Raw genomic sequence first — 16,092 nt, 5'->3', positions numbered from 1 at the left:
CAAAAATTCCTATATGCTATTTAAATATGACCTTACTTTTTGGCAGCGACACCATGGTTCTTTTCCATTCCAGTGGTATGTGACAATATTGACCCTTCAGAATCGCTGCTGTAGCTTGTATGGCTTCCTGAGTTTACAGAAGACTCCTTATGTATCCTGGTTCTGCCCCTGGACCTCCCATGGTGTCTGACTGATGATGGCGACCTAGAGTTTCGTCGATGCTTATCATTTGATGAACAACGACCACCTTTGCTTGATGAAACAGATCTTGGGCTCCTTACATCATTGCGATTGTTGCCCTTGTGATGGCTAGGTGATGTTTCCAACTTTGCATGTGTCCGTGATGATGGAGATATTGAATTTGGCCGCTGTAGAGGAAAATAAATAGAAATTGGGGAAAAAGAAAAGATAGGGAGATGCTTTAGCACTACTTCATCAGCAAGGAACTGAAATGTTAACTCACAGTTGCATACAGCACGTTAACACAGAGATTCTACACTGAGACTATTTTTTCTGCTTAGCCTTCTGACCCCAACAATGCAGCTCATGCAATTTTGCATGCAAAACGCAACAAAAAAAATAGAAAACAAGAAATTATTTCAAAGAGCGGGTAGGGGAAAAGAGAAATCTAAAATTAAGGTCTCACATAAAAAAAAGAAAGAAAATTAATTGTAGATTACAAAAGTATGGGTTAAATATTATTTGGATAAAAAAAAAAAAAAAGAGAAAAGTAAAATCAAATTAATAAAAAGTGAGGAGTGAGGTAGACATCTGGACAAAACAGCACAAAAACTGGTAGAGAGATTGAGGAGGGAAGAGGGGAAAGTATAAAAATAAAATAATAAAATAAAATCCACAAATGTTACTAAGAAATAAATTGTCTTTTCTTTAAAATTCATTTTAGTTTTTCTGAACTCCTTTATTTTGCCGGTAGAGTACTGTTGAGCTTTCATCAGCACCCCATGTTCTCAGTTTTGTCACACTGTGTTTTTTTTTTTTTTTTTGATTTAAGTCCCTCTTGGTTAACATCCACTTACCAAGAAAGTGGCATTTCCTCCTTTAGTAGGTAAGGTATGAAGAGAAGGGAAAAGTGGGGCAACATAAGTGCATCATTAGATTCACAAAAATGCAAGAGAGATAGAGAGAGAGAAAAAAAATAATAATAAAGAAAAAAACACACAAACCCACTTTCCTGGCCTTGTATTTTGAAAATGCTTGAAGAGGCCAATCACGAGGTTTGAGTGACCTTGGCTAATTACGTAAGGAACCTTTGCTCAGGCTTTACTTTAAGTCCAGCTAGTGTATGCTTTCTAAATTTGAATTAATTTGAAGAACGTATTGGATCATACATTAGTATTCAAAATTTGAACTGAACAATGGTGGCTTTAAAATGCAAGGAATAGTAAGTCAGGTTCTGCTTTACATATCATGTACAAAAAAATAAAAAAGAAAACATAAATAAAAAATAGTGTCCATTTTTTGAATTTTTTAGACTTCTAAAAATGTATGCATGTCCAATACGGTGTTCATTTTCAATAAATCATGTCAGTACTAGCTTACTTGTAAAGCGCATGTTGACACATATCTAAGACATAGGTATAGTAAACCTAACTAGGTTTAGAACTGTTTAAAACAGTAAAAGTATTGATATATGGCTAAGCACACCCATGATGAATATTCTGGGTATGTCTTTGTCAATGTAGTAAGAAAAGGGAGCTGTTCCTTGCCTCATTTTGGTCCAATTTGGATGTTAACCAAATATCATCAAACTGATGTAACCATATTTATGAAGTTATACCTCAGGATATTCAATATCACTAGCCAATATATGCTTTCTTCCTAGCTGTAAAAAGAAAAGATGGCACACATTTCCTATCATATCAATATTAATCATATTTGTAAGCTTGGAGATCCAAGTTACAATAGCTATTTACACATCCAAACAATAAATACCTCTTTAATGAACATACAGGAAGAATGATAAATGCTAAGGTGTTTCTGCTATTGGCAATGGACAAATAAGTTGTTAGAGACAAGCATTTCTTTCTTCTGATGTACAATTCTGTTACATGCCTGAATATTCTGCTCTCTTTTGAGTCATTTTACAACATCAAGTTTGAAACATCTCCCCTTTATCTTCAATAACAGTCATATTTGTAACATAAAATATATTCTTACAAACTGCACACAAAAACAAGGAAAATAAGCATTACAAAAGGAATATAGAGTTTACAAAGTTAAATAAAGACCCTTCTGTGACAAGCAAATTATGATTTTCTGGGAAGTAATATATTACTACAGAAAATCCCATGTAAGTTTAAAAAAATTAATCTGAAATCTGAATCTGAAAAAGTTAATTCTGAAAAAAATATGTCACTCTTCCACTCATGATTTACTAAAAGAGTTCAGAATCTTCACTTCAATTATCTAATCATGTGAAAACCAAATTCCTGTTTACTTATTTCATCTGCACATGATTGGTTAATTGAAGTAAATATTCATACATGAATGAAGATTCCTAACTGCTTTAGTAAATTGTCCTATCTATCCTATCTGTCCCCACTTGATCGTAGAAACAATGACAACAACGCGTCAACATGTCAAAGTCCATGAGTAGAATATGACAAACTAACAGTGTGATGATTCTGTACATCCACTCTGTTATGCTGGCCATATATAGAAACTTTAAGCTGGAAAAATTAAAATGATCACAAATCTATGACTCTACTGTTCTTTTGGAATGGGGGGGGGGTGTTAATTAGGCTAGTTTGAGAACAATGCACACCCATTACTCTGTACCCCATTCCCAACCATTAAAAAAAGTTATAATAAGTTTTTGCCCTTCCTCTATTCTCTTTCCCTTCAGAAGGATAAATGTGTCCATTTGGCCACACTTGATTAAAGAAAGGGCAGCTGGCACTAATGTCCACAGGTGGCTGGATCCTGCCTGTGCCTTTGATCACCATTTGAGAGATTTTTTTAGCTGTCAGACAATATAATTTGTGATTCAGCAGAACCAGGTGGTGAACATGTAAGAGGTTGTCACAATAGCATAAGGTGTACAAAGACCAGAAATGTTCCCAGAAGTTTTGCAGAGGGCATTATCACAACTCCATTTTTAATGAGGAGTTCATAAACACAAGCCAACACAGCAACAGGAATTTTGGAAAAAGCAAAATGGGACAACTTTTTACTCTCCAACATTAAACAGAAAATAAAATATATACATTTTGGGTAAAACAAGTCTATGGGTAACCATACAGAGTCTATTACAAGCTAGTGATTGCTTGCTTGGGGTTGCATCTAGTGTGCAACCTCAACCATAGATATTACTATTCGTATGCAATATTTGATATTTACCTGAGTAGAAATAAACGTTTTTAAAACATATTTGTTTTTTAGGCCAAAACACAATAAAAAAATATATACATGAAACACTATACATTCCTTTTGTAAAGATTTGGAAATGTAATGCCAAGGGAATGTTTAACTCAACTGCTACAGTGAGGTATACCAATGGATATTTTATTGAACTTACTGATGTTTTCAATTTTATGAATCCAAAATCACATAAAAATGAAATATAGTCAAAGCCATACAGTAAGTTAGTTAATTAATGAGCTATAAGTTTGATAATCAAATCTTAAATTTTTACTTTAGGATACAGATAATCTGTATTAGGAAGCCTCTACTGCCAGCTGGTGCCTACTCTTGCAATCAACTAGTTTTGCACAGGTTCTAGTGTCTGCAGTCTTACACAAGGCTATAGGAAATAGGGTAGTGTTTTTTAAAAAAGTCCATGGGGCTGATTTATTAAAAGAAAAAAGGCTTTACAAGGGTATTTTCCTCAGAGCTAAGTAAATGTGGTGACATTCCTGTCTGCAAAAAATATGCAATGATGTGCAAGGAAAATAAGAAAACAGTATTTTGGCTTGCACTTGATTGGATTATGGAAGTCAGCAGAGCTTCATCTCATTCACTAAGCTCTGGGCATAATTCCCACACAAAGTGCAACTTCTTTTGCAAATTGAGCAGTCTATTTGACTGTAGTAAATCAACCCCTATGTATTAAACATTACATAGATAAAACAGGTGAGGTTAATAACCAAATAAACATGATTAACATGCCATAATCCATTAGTGATACTTTATGAACATACAATATGAACATGACCTTTTTATGTAGCATAATACTGATTGGAATTATAAGGTATACAAAACATGTGTTAGGTATTATGCTACATAATATGCATATTTAACATTCCAGAAATTGTCTTGATTAACTGTTTCAGTTCCAACTCAACTATTACTTTAGCAACACTATGCTTTCTAGAGTTTGGCTTCTAAGACATTACATATTCGCCAGTGAAAATTTTACCGAAATCCTGTACTAAGCAATTGTAATTCACATCATCTCATGGTTTGAAAATGGGCTACTTCATTTTTTACATAGGAGCATACTTTAGCTGCAATATCAAGTAGCAAGACATGCCAACATGCCATACTATTGTTAAGTTATCATAGAGAAAATGTAGCAAATGCTTCAGCCTCCAAAATAATCAAATATGACAAGCTTTTTATTTCCCCTAAATAATATTCTCTACATTGGCTGAAACATTAAAGCTAGCAAAGTATACATGTAAATATACAAAGATACAGATTGTGATACAGAGTAATATAGCTAAACTAAAGATCCATTACATGCAGCCTATTCCAATACTGTTGAAGGTAAAACAAGTCTCTATGGAGGCATAACTTCCTGGTGTTGTATACAACATGATGATAATTAATTCTAATACAGAAGGAAATATGGGATTGGTAACTTTTAAAAGGCAAGATGAAAAAATGTCACAAAAGTTGCTAAAGCACTAACACTTATTGGAAACCTTCCTCCTTAAATAATAATTTCAACATGAATCAGGGCTGTATATCTAATACATTTGCAGAAACGTGGCATCAAATCAGAGATTTAAAAATGAAAAGGTCACATCAAAGTACTAACTACCAGCCTGGAAACATTTAATGTAAACAAACAGCAGGTGCTGTAAACTGTTCAGAATTCAATGCAATCCCATTTCAGAATCTCTGCTGTGACATCTGAGGCTGAATTTCCCCACAGTGCCTGCAGCTACTGAGGGAGATGTCATTAGGAGTTTGTTTTAAAGCTCATTTACTGCTTGTAGAGAATATAAATAGTTTAATATTCCACAATTAGAAAATGCTGATTAAAAGAAAAGAAGCAGGGCCCTACTGCTGTATTTTCAAAGGCTTTTTAAGGATGTCAGGACAGAAATCTGGTACTGTAGTGCAACCATATTAATATCATAACTAGGTTTCAGTTTGCACTTCAAACAAAAACAGTGGGAGTCTCAATGTTGTTTGTTAGAAAGTCATAGGAGTAGACAAGACCTACATCCTACTATACATAAAGACCACAATAAAAAATGGATTTATGTTTTTCTATGAAATACCCTTTATATGCAACATTGCTATTTGTAAATCATTTCTACGCATATTATAGCTGGCTTTTATACACAATGTAAATTAGGAGCGCTAAGGCTTAGTGCCCTTATTAACACATTAACAAAATTATCATCACATATCAATCTAATACAAGGTCTGTAGTGAAAAAGTCAATAAGCACTGCCAGCATGTATTTTTAACACTATCCTTTATCATCTTTAATGTAAAATAAAAACAGCCATCACGTTTTATTTTCCACTGATTGGTTAAAGATATTAATCAATAAATTAAAAAAAGAAAGCTGGTGACCTTTTTAGAAGTTTTTTTGTGTGGGGAAATCTTGGGGAATTGGCTGATCTAATAACAGGTGAGCTCTTTGACCTTTTGTTCTGTACATTGAGGTTCACCTGCATTTATCATGGGTGCAGCTGGCACACACAAAACAATCAGGTCTGTACTGTATTATAATGTGTATATACACACAACATATATATATATATACATACATACACACACACACACATACACACACACACACACACACACACACACACACACACACACACACACACACACACACACACACACACACACACACACACACACACACACACACACACACACACACACACACACACACACACACACACACGTTGTGGTTGTCAAGCTTCCATTTTGTTTACCTTTGAGTGATCACCATCTGGACATATCACAACCATAGCAACTCTTTTTTCTCTTTAATTATTGCTTAATATTAGTTGCTGGTACTAAAATCAGAAGATTTTTAGTACCGGTCCCCAAGGGTGCAACAGGACTGCTTTATAATACAAAATTTCAAGTGTTTTCTGCAAACACTACAATGAAGCACTGTGGAAAGGCACAATAATAGTATTATTAAGATTAACAACTTGTTAAACAGTTCCATGAACTTCTTTCATGAAAAATGCTAGTAGCATGTGGCCCCCTTGTTCTGATCTACAATGGTCCAGACCTCCATGAGAATACCTAGCATTTTCATCCTGTGACTGCTGCAATATGGCTATACAGCTTTTTAAATAATTGTTTAAATTAAGTAAAAAAAATTATATTTAAAGGGAAAATACAGGCATACCCCACTTTTAAGTACACAGTGGGGTTTATTTACTAAAGCTGGAAAGTGCAAAGTCAGGGTCACTTCTGCATAGAAACCAATGAGCTTCTAACTCCAGCTTGTTAAATTAAGCTTTGGTAATAAAACCTGGAAGCTCATTGGTTTCTATGCAGGAGTGAGCCTGATTTTTCACTTTCCAGTTTTAGTAAATAAACCCCATTGTGTACTTAAAAGTGGGGTATGCCTGTACAAAGGTTTTGAGTGAATTTTGTTTATTTCCTTAATAAATATGTTTTTAATCCGACAAAGGATTTCCAGACTACTATGGTTTTATTCAAAGAAACAGCACAACAGTAGTTGCCTGCTGTAAGCTGACTTTATTGCACTAAAACCTCAGACAGCTTGAGCTACTTAGCTTTGTAAAGAATGTAATTCTTACAGCAGGTGATTAGGAAAACATGAATATAAGCTGAAAGGATCAAATATAAATTTGATAGAACATTACATAATATTCCTATGCAATATGAGATATGCAGTATTTCTAAAATTGGTCATTTTGCTAACCATAATAAAAAGGAGCATTTAGTCACTCAGAAAATGATATTAAGGTCATAATAATAAAAAAGTTAAAGATTCAAAGAAATCTAAAATGATAATGCACCGGCTTCAATAAAAGTTTTCTTGCAGGGAAATAAGACAGTTATCAAAGTGTAAATGCTACTCAGATTTGGCCAGAAGCACTTAAACACCTTTTCCATTAACATTTAGATTACTAAAGCCATGGATGTCCTCTGTTTGCATCTAAAACCTATTTAGGTGAAAGTTAAATAAGTAAACAGTTAAAAAGGAAATTATTCTCAGCTTGAAATTAATAAAGGCTTAGTATATAACCTTTAAAATCAAAATGGCCTGTCTTGTACAGTATATATTAAGTGTGTAACAACACAACTCTAATTCTCTAATTCTACTAATCACCATTAAAAAGAAAGACAACATAGTTTATTTTAGGTTGCCTCTAAGCAAAAAACAATTGACCTTCAAATTAAATTCTATCTTATACACAAACTGCTGTAAAAATATACATTCATATTCATATTTATACATGCAGAAAAGCTTATTTTTATTTCCCTTTTCTGTTTTACGTAATCATGTTACTATTGGGAAGATTGGAAAGCTAAATGAAACAAAAATTTACAGTAGTAAATAATTTGCTTTAATAAATGTAAATATTTTGTAGCAAAACAAATGAAAGTTTTTAAAATTTGGTCTTTGTCATTTTAATATCTTTTTATTATGTCTTCTAAGTATGCTATCTACAGTATACTTACATATATGTTAGTATACAGCTATACATACAGCATGATCAAATATATGGTGTATTGGCATAATACAGCTACAGTTTTCTAAATGTACTTGAGAGGAAGGACCATAGAAGCTGCAGCCACAAATGAATCCTTGTTCCTTGGAAGGTATTGATGCCCCAATGCTGCATTTCCACAGTGCCGTCTTGCTCTTTAATTGCTAACAATTGTTTAAAATGCAACTCCAGATACAACAACATTACAACATCTTTATTTTAGTTTGGATTAGGGAAGATTAAAACCTCAGGCAATTTTATTGCTATCTAGATCCCTAAGGCACTTCACCTCACTGGCTGTCCAGGAAGGAAGGGGAAATCTCCTCAACTGTATAATAATGAAACCTGACATCTGCTCACTTTAATAGGAAATATAGTGATCTACCCCTACTTCTTGCTTTGGTGAAAGAGTTGGGACAAGGAATGATGAAAATGATCCTTGGCAGTAATAAGAATGTTGCAGATGTTCTAATCCTCCTTCTTTCTTCAAAAACATTTTTGCCTTTAGTTTAACTTCTGATCAGAATGTTGAGCCAAATTCAGCAGTGTTTCAATATGATGCAATGTGACATCAAAGTAATAAAATGAGTATTAGCACCTAGAAACACAGCTCTGTATAAATAAAGCTACTGGTGATATAATCTAGTTAAAGGATAAACCCTTCTTTCTCTTTGTAACCTGTGGCCATACTGAGCGTATTTTAGATATAAGATGTATAAGATGGGAACAGAGTTTGATTCTCCAAGCTCCTATACCCAGGTATAGAATAATCCTGCAAAATTCAACATGTCAACCTCTGCATTTTGCTTAAGGCCCCTTTCACACTGCCATGACTTGAAAGTCACGCAATTTTGCTGCGATTTCAGGGAATCCTCTGTAAACTTGAGGTCTATGGACCTCAATTTGCATCAAAGTCAGACCAAAGTAGTACAGGGACTACTTTGAAGTTTTTGCGACTTGAAGATGCACAAAATGCACAAGTGTGAAAGGAGCCTAACACCCTTTCACACTACTGTGACTTTGAAATTGCCGCAATTTCAGGAAATGCCTGTGTAAACTTGTGTCAGCTCGCATCAAAATCAAACCAAAGTAGTACAGTACTTTGAAGTTGGTGCAACTTGAAGTCACATAAATATGAATGGTACTCATTGAAAATCATAGGGTACGACTTGTCATGCTAATTTGCAGTCTCAAGTCGCACAACTGTGAAATGGGCTTAAAGAGTATCTAAACCAAAGAAAGGTATATATTGCAACTTACTAGTAGAGATTTACAGTCTTTCTTCCTTTTTTTTCACCTAGTAACCCAAATGACACACCTTCTTGCTGAAAATGTTATTAATTGGAAAAAAAACATAACAAATGTAGCCACCACATCTAAGAAATGGTAAGCTGCAATATAATAGGATTTTTAACCTACCAGTAACATCTGTTTCTTGGAGTACAGGATGGGGCTTTTAAAACATTATGGCTGGGTTATATGCAGCCACCTTCAGGTGATTGAAGACTGGAAAAAAAAAAGGCTGCAGACATTCCCCTACATAAAAACAAGCTTGTTTGATATCTTCAGACATCCTCCATGAACGTTTTGCTTTTTTGCACAACGTGGATTCATTCATTTTATGTTTTTGGACTTTTTTTTATATTATTGCAATATCAGTGTTTATCACCATAATTGTATTTTCACTTTTACAGCGCTGTCACACCTATACTGTTTTTTACTGATTTCTGTGGGAGCACATTAGTGACACATGCAGTAAAAAGTTATCACTATTATATGTTTTTCTAAGTTTCACATTTCATACCATATTACTGCGCAACTACCTCAATTTTCATACCCCTTTTTAATCCTCCCATTCCCAACTAGCCCCAGTTTGTAGCAAGTAATAGGGAGATTATAAGAACGAGGGGAGGCAAAAATGTCCAGTACTGTACTCCAAGAAAAACAATTTACTGGAAAGTCAATAATTATATTATCTTTGTTATACCATACAGGACTTTGAACAGCAACTTGAACCCCTTATGCCTTAAACTGACATCAGAGGAAGCCTGAAGATCCACATGAAAGAACTCAACAAACATGTGAACAGGAGCCAAGGCAGCAGCAAATCTAAGTAACAGACGTCTTATGTGCATGAAGCACTAACTGAGCCTTTCTCAACCTTTTAAATACAGAGGAACCCTTGAAATAGTTCTTTGGTCTCGGGGGAACCCATGCTAAAAATTAGAAATCTTCAACTCATGATACATTAGTGTGATGGTCAGTGGGAAGAATGTTCCTTACACTTGTGGTCATTGGGAAGTATTACCTCCTTACAGATAGCTAAAAAGATCAATGGTGTGAGTGGGAACTTATCTGAGAGGCAGAAATTTCCCAATTCTGAAGGAACCCCTAGCAACTTCTGGAGGAACCCTAGGGTTCCACAGAACCCTGGTTGAGAATCACTGCACTAACTAATCAAGTAAAGCGTGTCTAAGCAGACATGGAAGGAACCCTTTCTTTCTGACTATAAGTCATAATAATAACTGTGATCCACCTAGAAATGGTTGAGTGGAAACCCTCTGGAAGTACAATGAGGGAATCTGATTGAGTAAAAAGGGCAGTAGCTGAGATGTGAACTCTCACAGTCTCCACAACATCCAGATAGAAGGGAGACATTTCCTTTAGATGTTTTGGAGCCAGATATAACAGAGGAAGGACAATGCCTTGTTAATGTGGAAAGCATCCTAAGCCCTAGGCTTGCAACACCAAGAATGGCTCCTTACATTATGGCTGGGTTATATGCAGCCATCTTCAGGTGATTGAACACTGGCCAAAAAAAAAGAAAGATTCCACCATGACAGTCTTCCACATCTATGGAGGAATGGACTTCCCTGATTCCAGCACTGGACTGGAAATCCACTAGGCTATGGAGAATCTGACCTTGGAGGTTAGATGTATGGGACAGTCTACTGACTAAGTCGGTTTATCCCATGCAGCCAGAATGTTACGTTGCAACAGTCTGGAGTTAAATTCGGTGCACAGCACAGCCAACGTGGAGGCAACCAATAGACTCAGGGCCCTCATGCAAGCACAAACTGAGGGCTTCCTGTGGGCCAGAAGGGACAGAAACGTGTCCTGAGGCAGGAAGAAGCTGAACAAGGCTCACATACTTTAATCTGTGAGATCTAGCAATGCTTTCCTCAGATTGAGGATCCAGCCAAAGCTCGCTGTCAGTTGAATGCTGACAATAAGAACTGGTCCTTTAACAGGGGATCATTCAGGTACCCCATAGGACCCCATATCCCATAAAGCATAGCCAGAACTAGGGCCAACACTTTGGTGAAAACCCAAGGGAATGAGGGGCCATGGACAGGCAAAAGGGAACAGCAAGAGACATAAAGCTGGGAATGTGTAAATAAGTATTCCAGAAAATCTGTTGAAAGGTGGGCAGGCTATGACTGACCTAGCAGTATACATGTGGAACATTTGAACCCATAGGAAAAAGTTGAGAGTTTACATTGTCAGAATGAGACGGTTTGGGAATGGTAACAAGCTTTGAGTGGAAACCTTAGGGGTAATGAGACTTGAGCTGCTGGGCAGCAGCAAAGAGATCTCACTGCTGTGATGGGAAAAAGACATGTGGAAAGCATGAAGCAGGGAGGATAAAAGTACAAAACTCCAGTTTGTAACCCCTGGAAATTTCACTCCGAACCCAAGCATCTGGGATTTTCTGGACCAGATTTTCCAGACCAGAAGGCTGACAGACATCACCCCTACTTTTAGATGTTGGGGTGCCTCATTCATGTAGGATGCTTTGGAACTAGTTTTGACTGGTTATGAAGGTATCTTCCAGCCTTGGACTCGAAGGAGACTGTGAGGAAGGAAAGGAACTGTTCCCAACCTCAGAAATCCTACTGGTAAAGGTGCCAGAGTTTCTCTTTGGAGGAGAACAATACTCATATCCTCTGTGTTCTTGTTAAACCTATCCATGGAAGGACCATGAAGGCGTTCACATGCAAAGGGTAACTAATCAAGATGTTTCTTGCATTAGAGCTCAGCTGACCAGCATTTAAGACGCAAGATCCTGCGCATGTGGATTGAGAGAAGATTCTTTCTGGACATTTGTTGAATTGTATCTACCAGTCCATTCAAGCAATAGAGTAATGCCACAGGTTAAAGGTATAACTGACTGTGGACAGAGGCATCTGTAAGGATGGAACAAGGATGTTAGTTCATGTCCTTAGTTTAGATAGCAATTGTCTGGCAGATAGCCATAAGTTGCATGGCAAGGCCACCAAGAAAAAGAGATATTTAACCCCTTTACAATTGCAGAGCACATATAGGCAGTATCCAAGAAGTGGGTTTTAATCCTGGGCATCACATATACAGTAAGTGTTTTAGTGTTTGTGTTTGAAGCGCACTCAAATGCATGCTCCCAGCACTGAGACCAGGCTTTCCGTGACAGCCCTGGGTCCCTACTGATTGATTGAGACTGAAGGGATCACATGATCATTGCAATATCTGATTTGTTATCAAATTGATCACTTTGTAGCCCTTCCCTTGGTTGTCTCTCATCTGGGAAGAGGAGAAACAATCTCATAGCGAGGAGGAAATGATACATTTTATAAAGGAGAAGTCTGTACATAAAAATAAAAGTCTGCTGAAGGAAAAAAAACTCTCAATGCTTTATTTAGATTAGTGAGTGTAGGTGTCAGTGTTTGTGGCAGTGTAGGTGGCAGTGTGTCACTCAGTGGCGGTCTCAGTTAGTGGCTGTGCAGCTTTCTTGATGTGTTGTACTACTACTACTTCAAGGTAAGTGCCTACTGCAGGATTTAGTGCATGCCAGTAGCATTACAAGTCAGCCCTGCATCATCCAGCAGGATTTGAGTACGATCCCCCAAGGCTCTGCTAATGAGTCAATCAATCTAGAAGATGCATTAGGAACCACTGTGGCCATGGTGCAGGAGAAAAAGAATCTTTGTGAAAATCAGAGAGAGAGAGAGAGAGAGAGAGAGAGAGAGAGGAAGTGGGAGGGGTGATATAGGGGGTGTCCTGCAGATTTTTTATTTTTTTTGCCAGTGTCTAATCACCTACCAGTAGCTGTATATAAATCAGTAATAGTGATTAAAGCCTATGTCCTTCTTTTTAGGCAGAATTTCAGTTTTCATAATAAATAGAAGCCTTTTGTCTTTTCTGCCCAAGCCATCCCAATGTGCTTATCTCTCACTTACCTAGTCTATGGCAGCTATCAATCTTCACCTTCAGTTAAAAAAAAAAAAAAAAAATGCCTTCTGAGATCTGACTTCCTAGGGCATCATGTGATTTTCCAGGAAACGTTATATACCATCATGCACTGCCTTATTGTATCACAGAATAGGGTGTGTTTTACCACTCTGGACCACACCTCCCTCATTAATATACCACCCCCCCCGCTTTCCTACTGATTCCTTTAAGGTGGACATACACTATACAACCTTGAAGTACTAGGGCCTGCCCAATTCTATACAAATTGAATGGATTGTTCAGATGGGGCATCCTATTGCATAGTTTGGGTAAATCTAAAGGAAATTACACAGAGATTGTACAACCAGACTGCAAAATGTATGGTCACCTTTATACAAGTACATGGGAGGGGAGACATTTAGCTGTCAATGTTATTGTAATGCACGTGGTGGTAGGGTGTAAACACATCAACTTCACTTTCAGGCCACAATCACACAGCGTAGTGGGAGCGCATGTTTTGGGTGTGTTTTTCACATCATATTCATAGGACAGAACATTTATTTTGGTGGATTGCCCTATGCGTGACAAACACAAAGTTGCAGTTTGCAAAGAAAATTCTGGGTAATCGTTGCACATTTTTTCACTAAACAAAATGTGCACTTGCTTTCACGTTTGGGGTGCTGTTAACAAATAATGGCTCTGAAAGTGCAACTAGTTCATTTTAGGTGTATAATGGTGGCCATGCACTATACAATCTCCAGACAACGCATGGTCTGGATGAATTGAGCTGAGGCTGGTTTTACCTACTAACCACTTGGGTTGGGTGAGGTGTGCAGCGGCCGTGTTATCTCTTCCTATTCCTATTCTGACACAGATTTATCACTGAGTATAATTCGTTTAGAGTAAACATCTGTGTTACAAAGTGGTTAAGACTAGGTTTAATTCTGTTGCAATGGTGCAGCTGAGTGAGGAATTTATGACTTAAACTATAACCTTGTAGTAAATCTGTATAATAATCTGTCTTGTTGCTCCTGTTTAGCATTTATGGTGTGCAATAAAATCAAGAAATATCCCCCTACAAGTTTGAATATTGTGTTTAGATTTATTCTCAAAAGAAAACTAAAGAAATATAAAAGAAATATAAAGAAATATAATTTTCATACATGCATGTATTCAAATACACGTCATTGTCATTTTGTTTTTCTTCCATGTAGTGATGTAATATTTCTTCCACTGCTACATTTAAAAAGATTACATGTTTTGCACCACTCCTGGAAATTTTGAAGATTTAATATAGAAAGTGGTGACCTACTTAACTCCTGATTATCCACAGTTAGGGTGTTATATAGGATCTCCACCTATTTAAAACTTAAAGGAGTATCCTAAGATACTGCAAGGGGCACTGTATAAAAGATTACTGCTTACGTAAACATAATAGTATATCATTCTGAAAAAGTACAAATAGAAAAGAAAAATCACTTAGAAAGACAACAGCAAATCATTGAAATTCTATATTTATAGCTTGATACTGCAAAATGCTTGAAGTGAAACCTGAGCTACAACTTTAATTTTTGTCAGTCACAAGGCTTAATGATACATCAGAAAAAGAACTAAAATAATGTAAAATAAAAACTAAAAGAAATATAAAATTAACATGAAAAATAAGCTATTGTGCTTGAACAAGCTCATCTTCAGATGTGAACGTGCAAAGGTAGACAAATACCTACCTTCTTTAATTGTCAGAAACAGGAATGGAACAATAACAGAAAAGAAAAATCTCCACATTAGGAGTGCAGAATGGAGGAAAAAGACAATGACTCTTAGTAACGCGTTTCACATCCCTTCACTAGAATTAGTGTAGTTGTTCCAATTACATACATAATATCTAACGTTCTATACACCATCTTAAAGGTTTCTCTTTGATTAGGTTTAAGCCATTTTCAGGGAGGGAAGAGGAGGTGAAAAGAAACAGGTATGACACTTTTTTGGTTTCATTAAACATAATGTGCATGCAGTGTCACCAGCAAAACAAGTATGTTACGAGTCAAAGGCCTCCTAATAATATTGAGGCCCTCAGAAAGAATTCAATAGAGTGAAACAGAAAGTAGCAGAAGTGGAAGCCAACCAGAATGAAATGGAAACTTGAATCTCTATTTAAAAGGGAAGTCAACTAGTCCCTCATTCTGAAATGGTGCTCAGGAGACTTTTTTTTTCTCTAATTGAATAAATCTCATATTTCTTAATGTATATTGGTACATTGGGACTGGCTAGGCTGCATACAGATTTGGTGTAAACCACCTCTATTATGAGTATAATTAACATTAACAAAGTAACTATCTTGAATATTAACATATGTATTTATTACACTTACAAGGGATCCTTAAAATACTTTCTTAATAAAGTGATTATTTACAGTTTTTACATAGAAAAGTGGCACAAATGGGCTAAGCTATATAATTATCTACTATAGATAAACTGTAAGGATCAACATTGCAAGTAGATGATTGTTCATCATTACCTTGAAGAGGGAACTTGAGAAGCACAGGGGTACATTTCATCCTGAAGCCAACAATTAACTGTATATATGTTAATTTTAGCAAACTTGAAGTGTGTAATAATAGTAAATATGACAGCCAATTTTTTTACTACTATTTATTTTTTATACAAGAATACTATGAAAGCCAATTTAAAAACCCTTTTGAGACAAATGCATTATAATAAGGACTTACTGGCCACAGGGAATTAGTGAAACAATTTTACAGCCATCTGGAGAGCCACATGTTTTTCTAAAACATCAACTAGTTGGAAAATGTTGAAAAAATAAATGAGATCTTTTTTATAAAGAGAATCAATTTAAATTATTAAAGACTCCACTTATCCTCTAAAAAGTTACATCAATTTTCTTTATGTATTATATAGTTATATATATGTGGTTATCACAGTTTATACAATTTTAGTGAAAAAATAAATTGAATCA

The 16,092-nt window shown here is 36.0% G+C and overlaps 1 protein-coding gene across 1 annotated transcript in view; it reads right to left on the bottom strand.

Annotated features, from left to right (window-relative positions):
* LOC143958907 (uncharacterized) overlaps nucleotides 1-16,092 on the bottom strand; it is a 382,425-nt gene that overhangs the window by 18,665 nt on the left and 347,668 nt on the right. Inside the window, exon 11 of the mRNA XM_077467890.1 lies at nucleotides 37-368. Within this exon, the coding sequence (XP_077324016.1) occupies nucleotides 37-368 (332 nt within the window). The remainder of the gene's footprint in view (nucleotides 1-36; nucleotides 369-16,092) is intronic.

Source organism: Lithobates pipiens, unplaced genomic scaffold, assembly GCF_037356315.1.
Source record: "Lithobates pipiens isolate NorthernLeopardFrog02 unplaced genomic scaffold, aLitPip1_a1.2 Scaffold_64, whole genome shotgun sequence".
NCBI lineage: Eukaryota > Metazoa > Chordata > Amphibia > Anura > Ranidae > Lithobates > Lithobates pipiens.
Note: the sequence above shows the minus strand (reverse complement) of the source record. Positions and strands in the feature narration are given on the sequence as shown.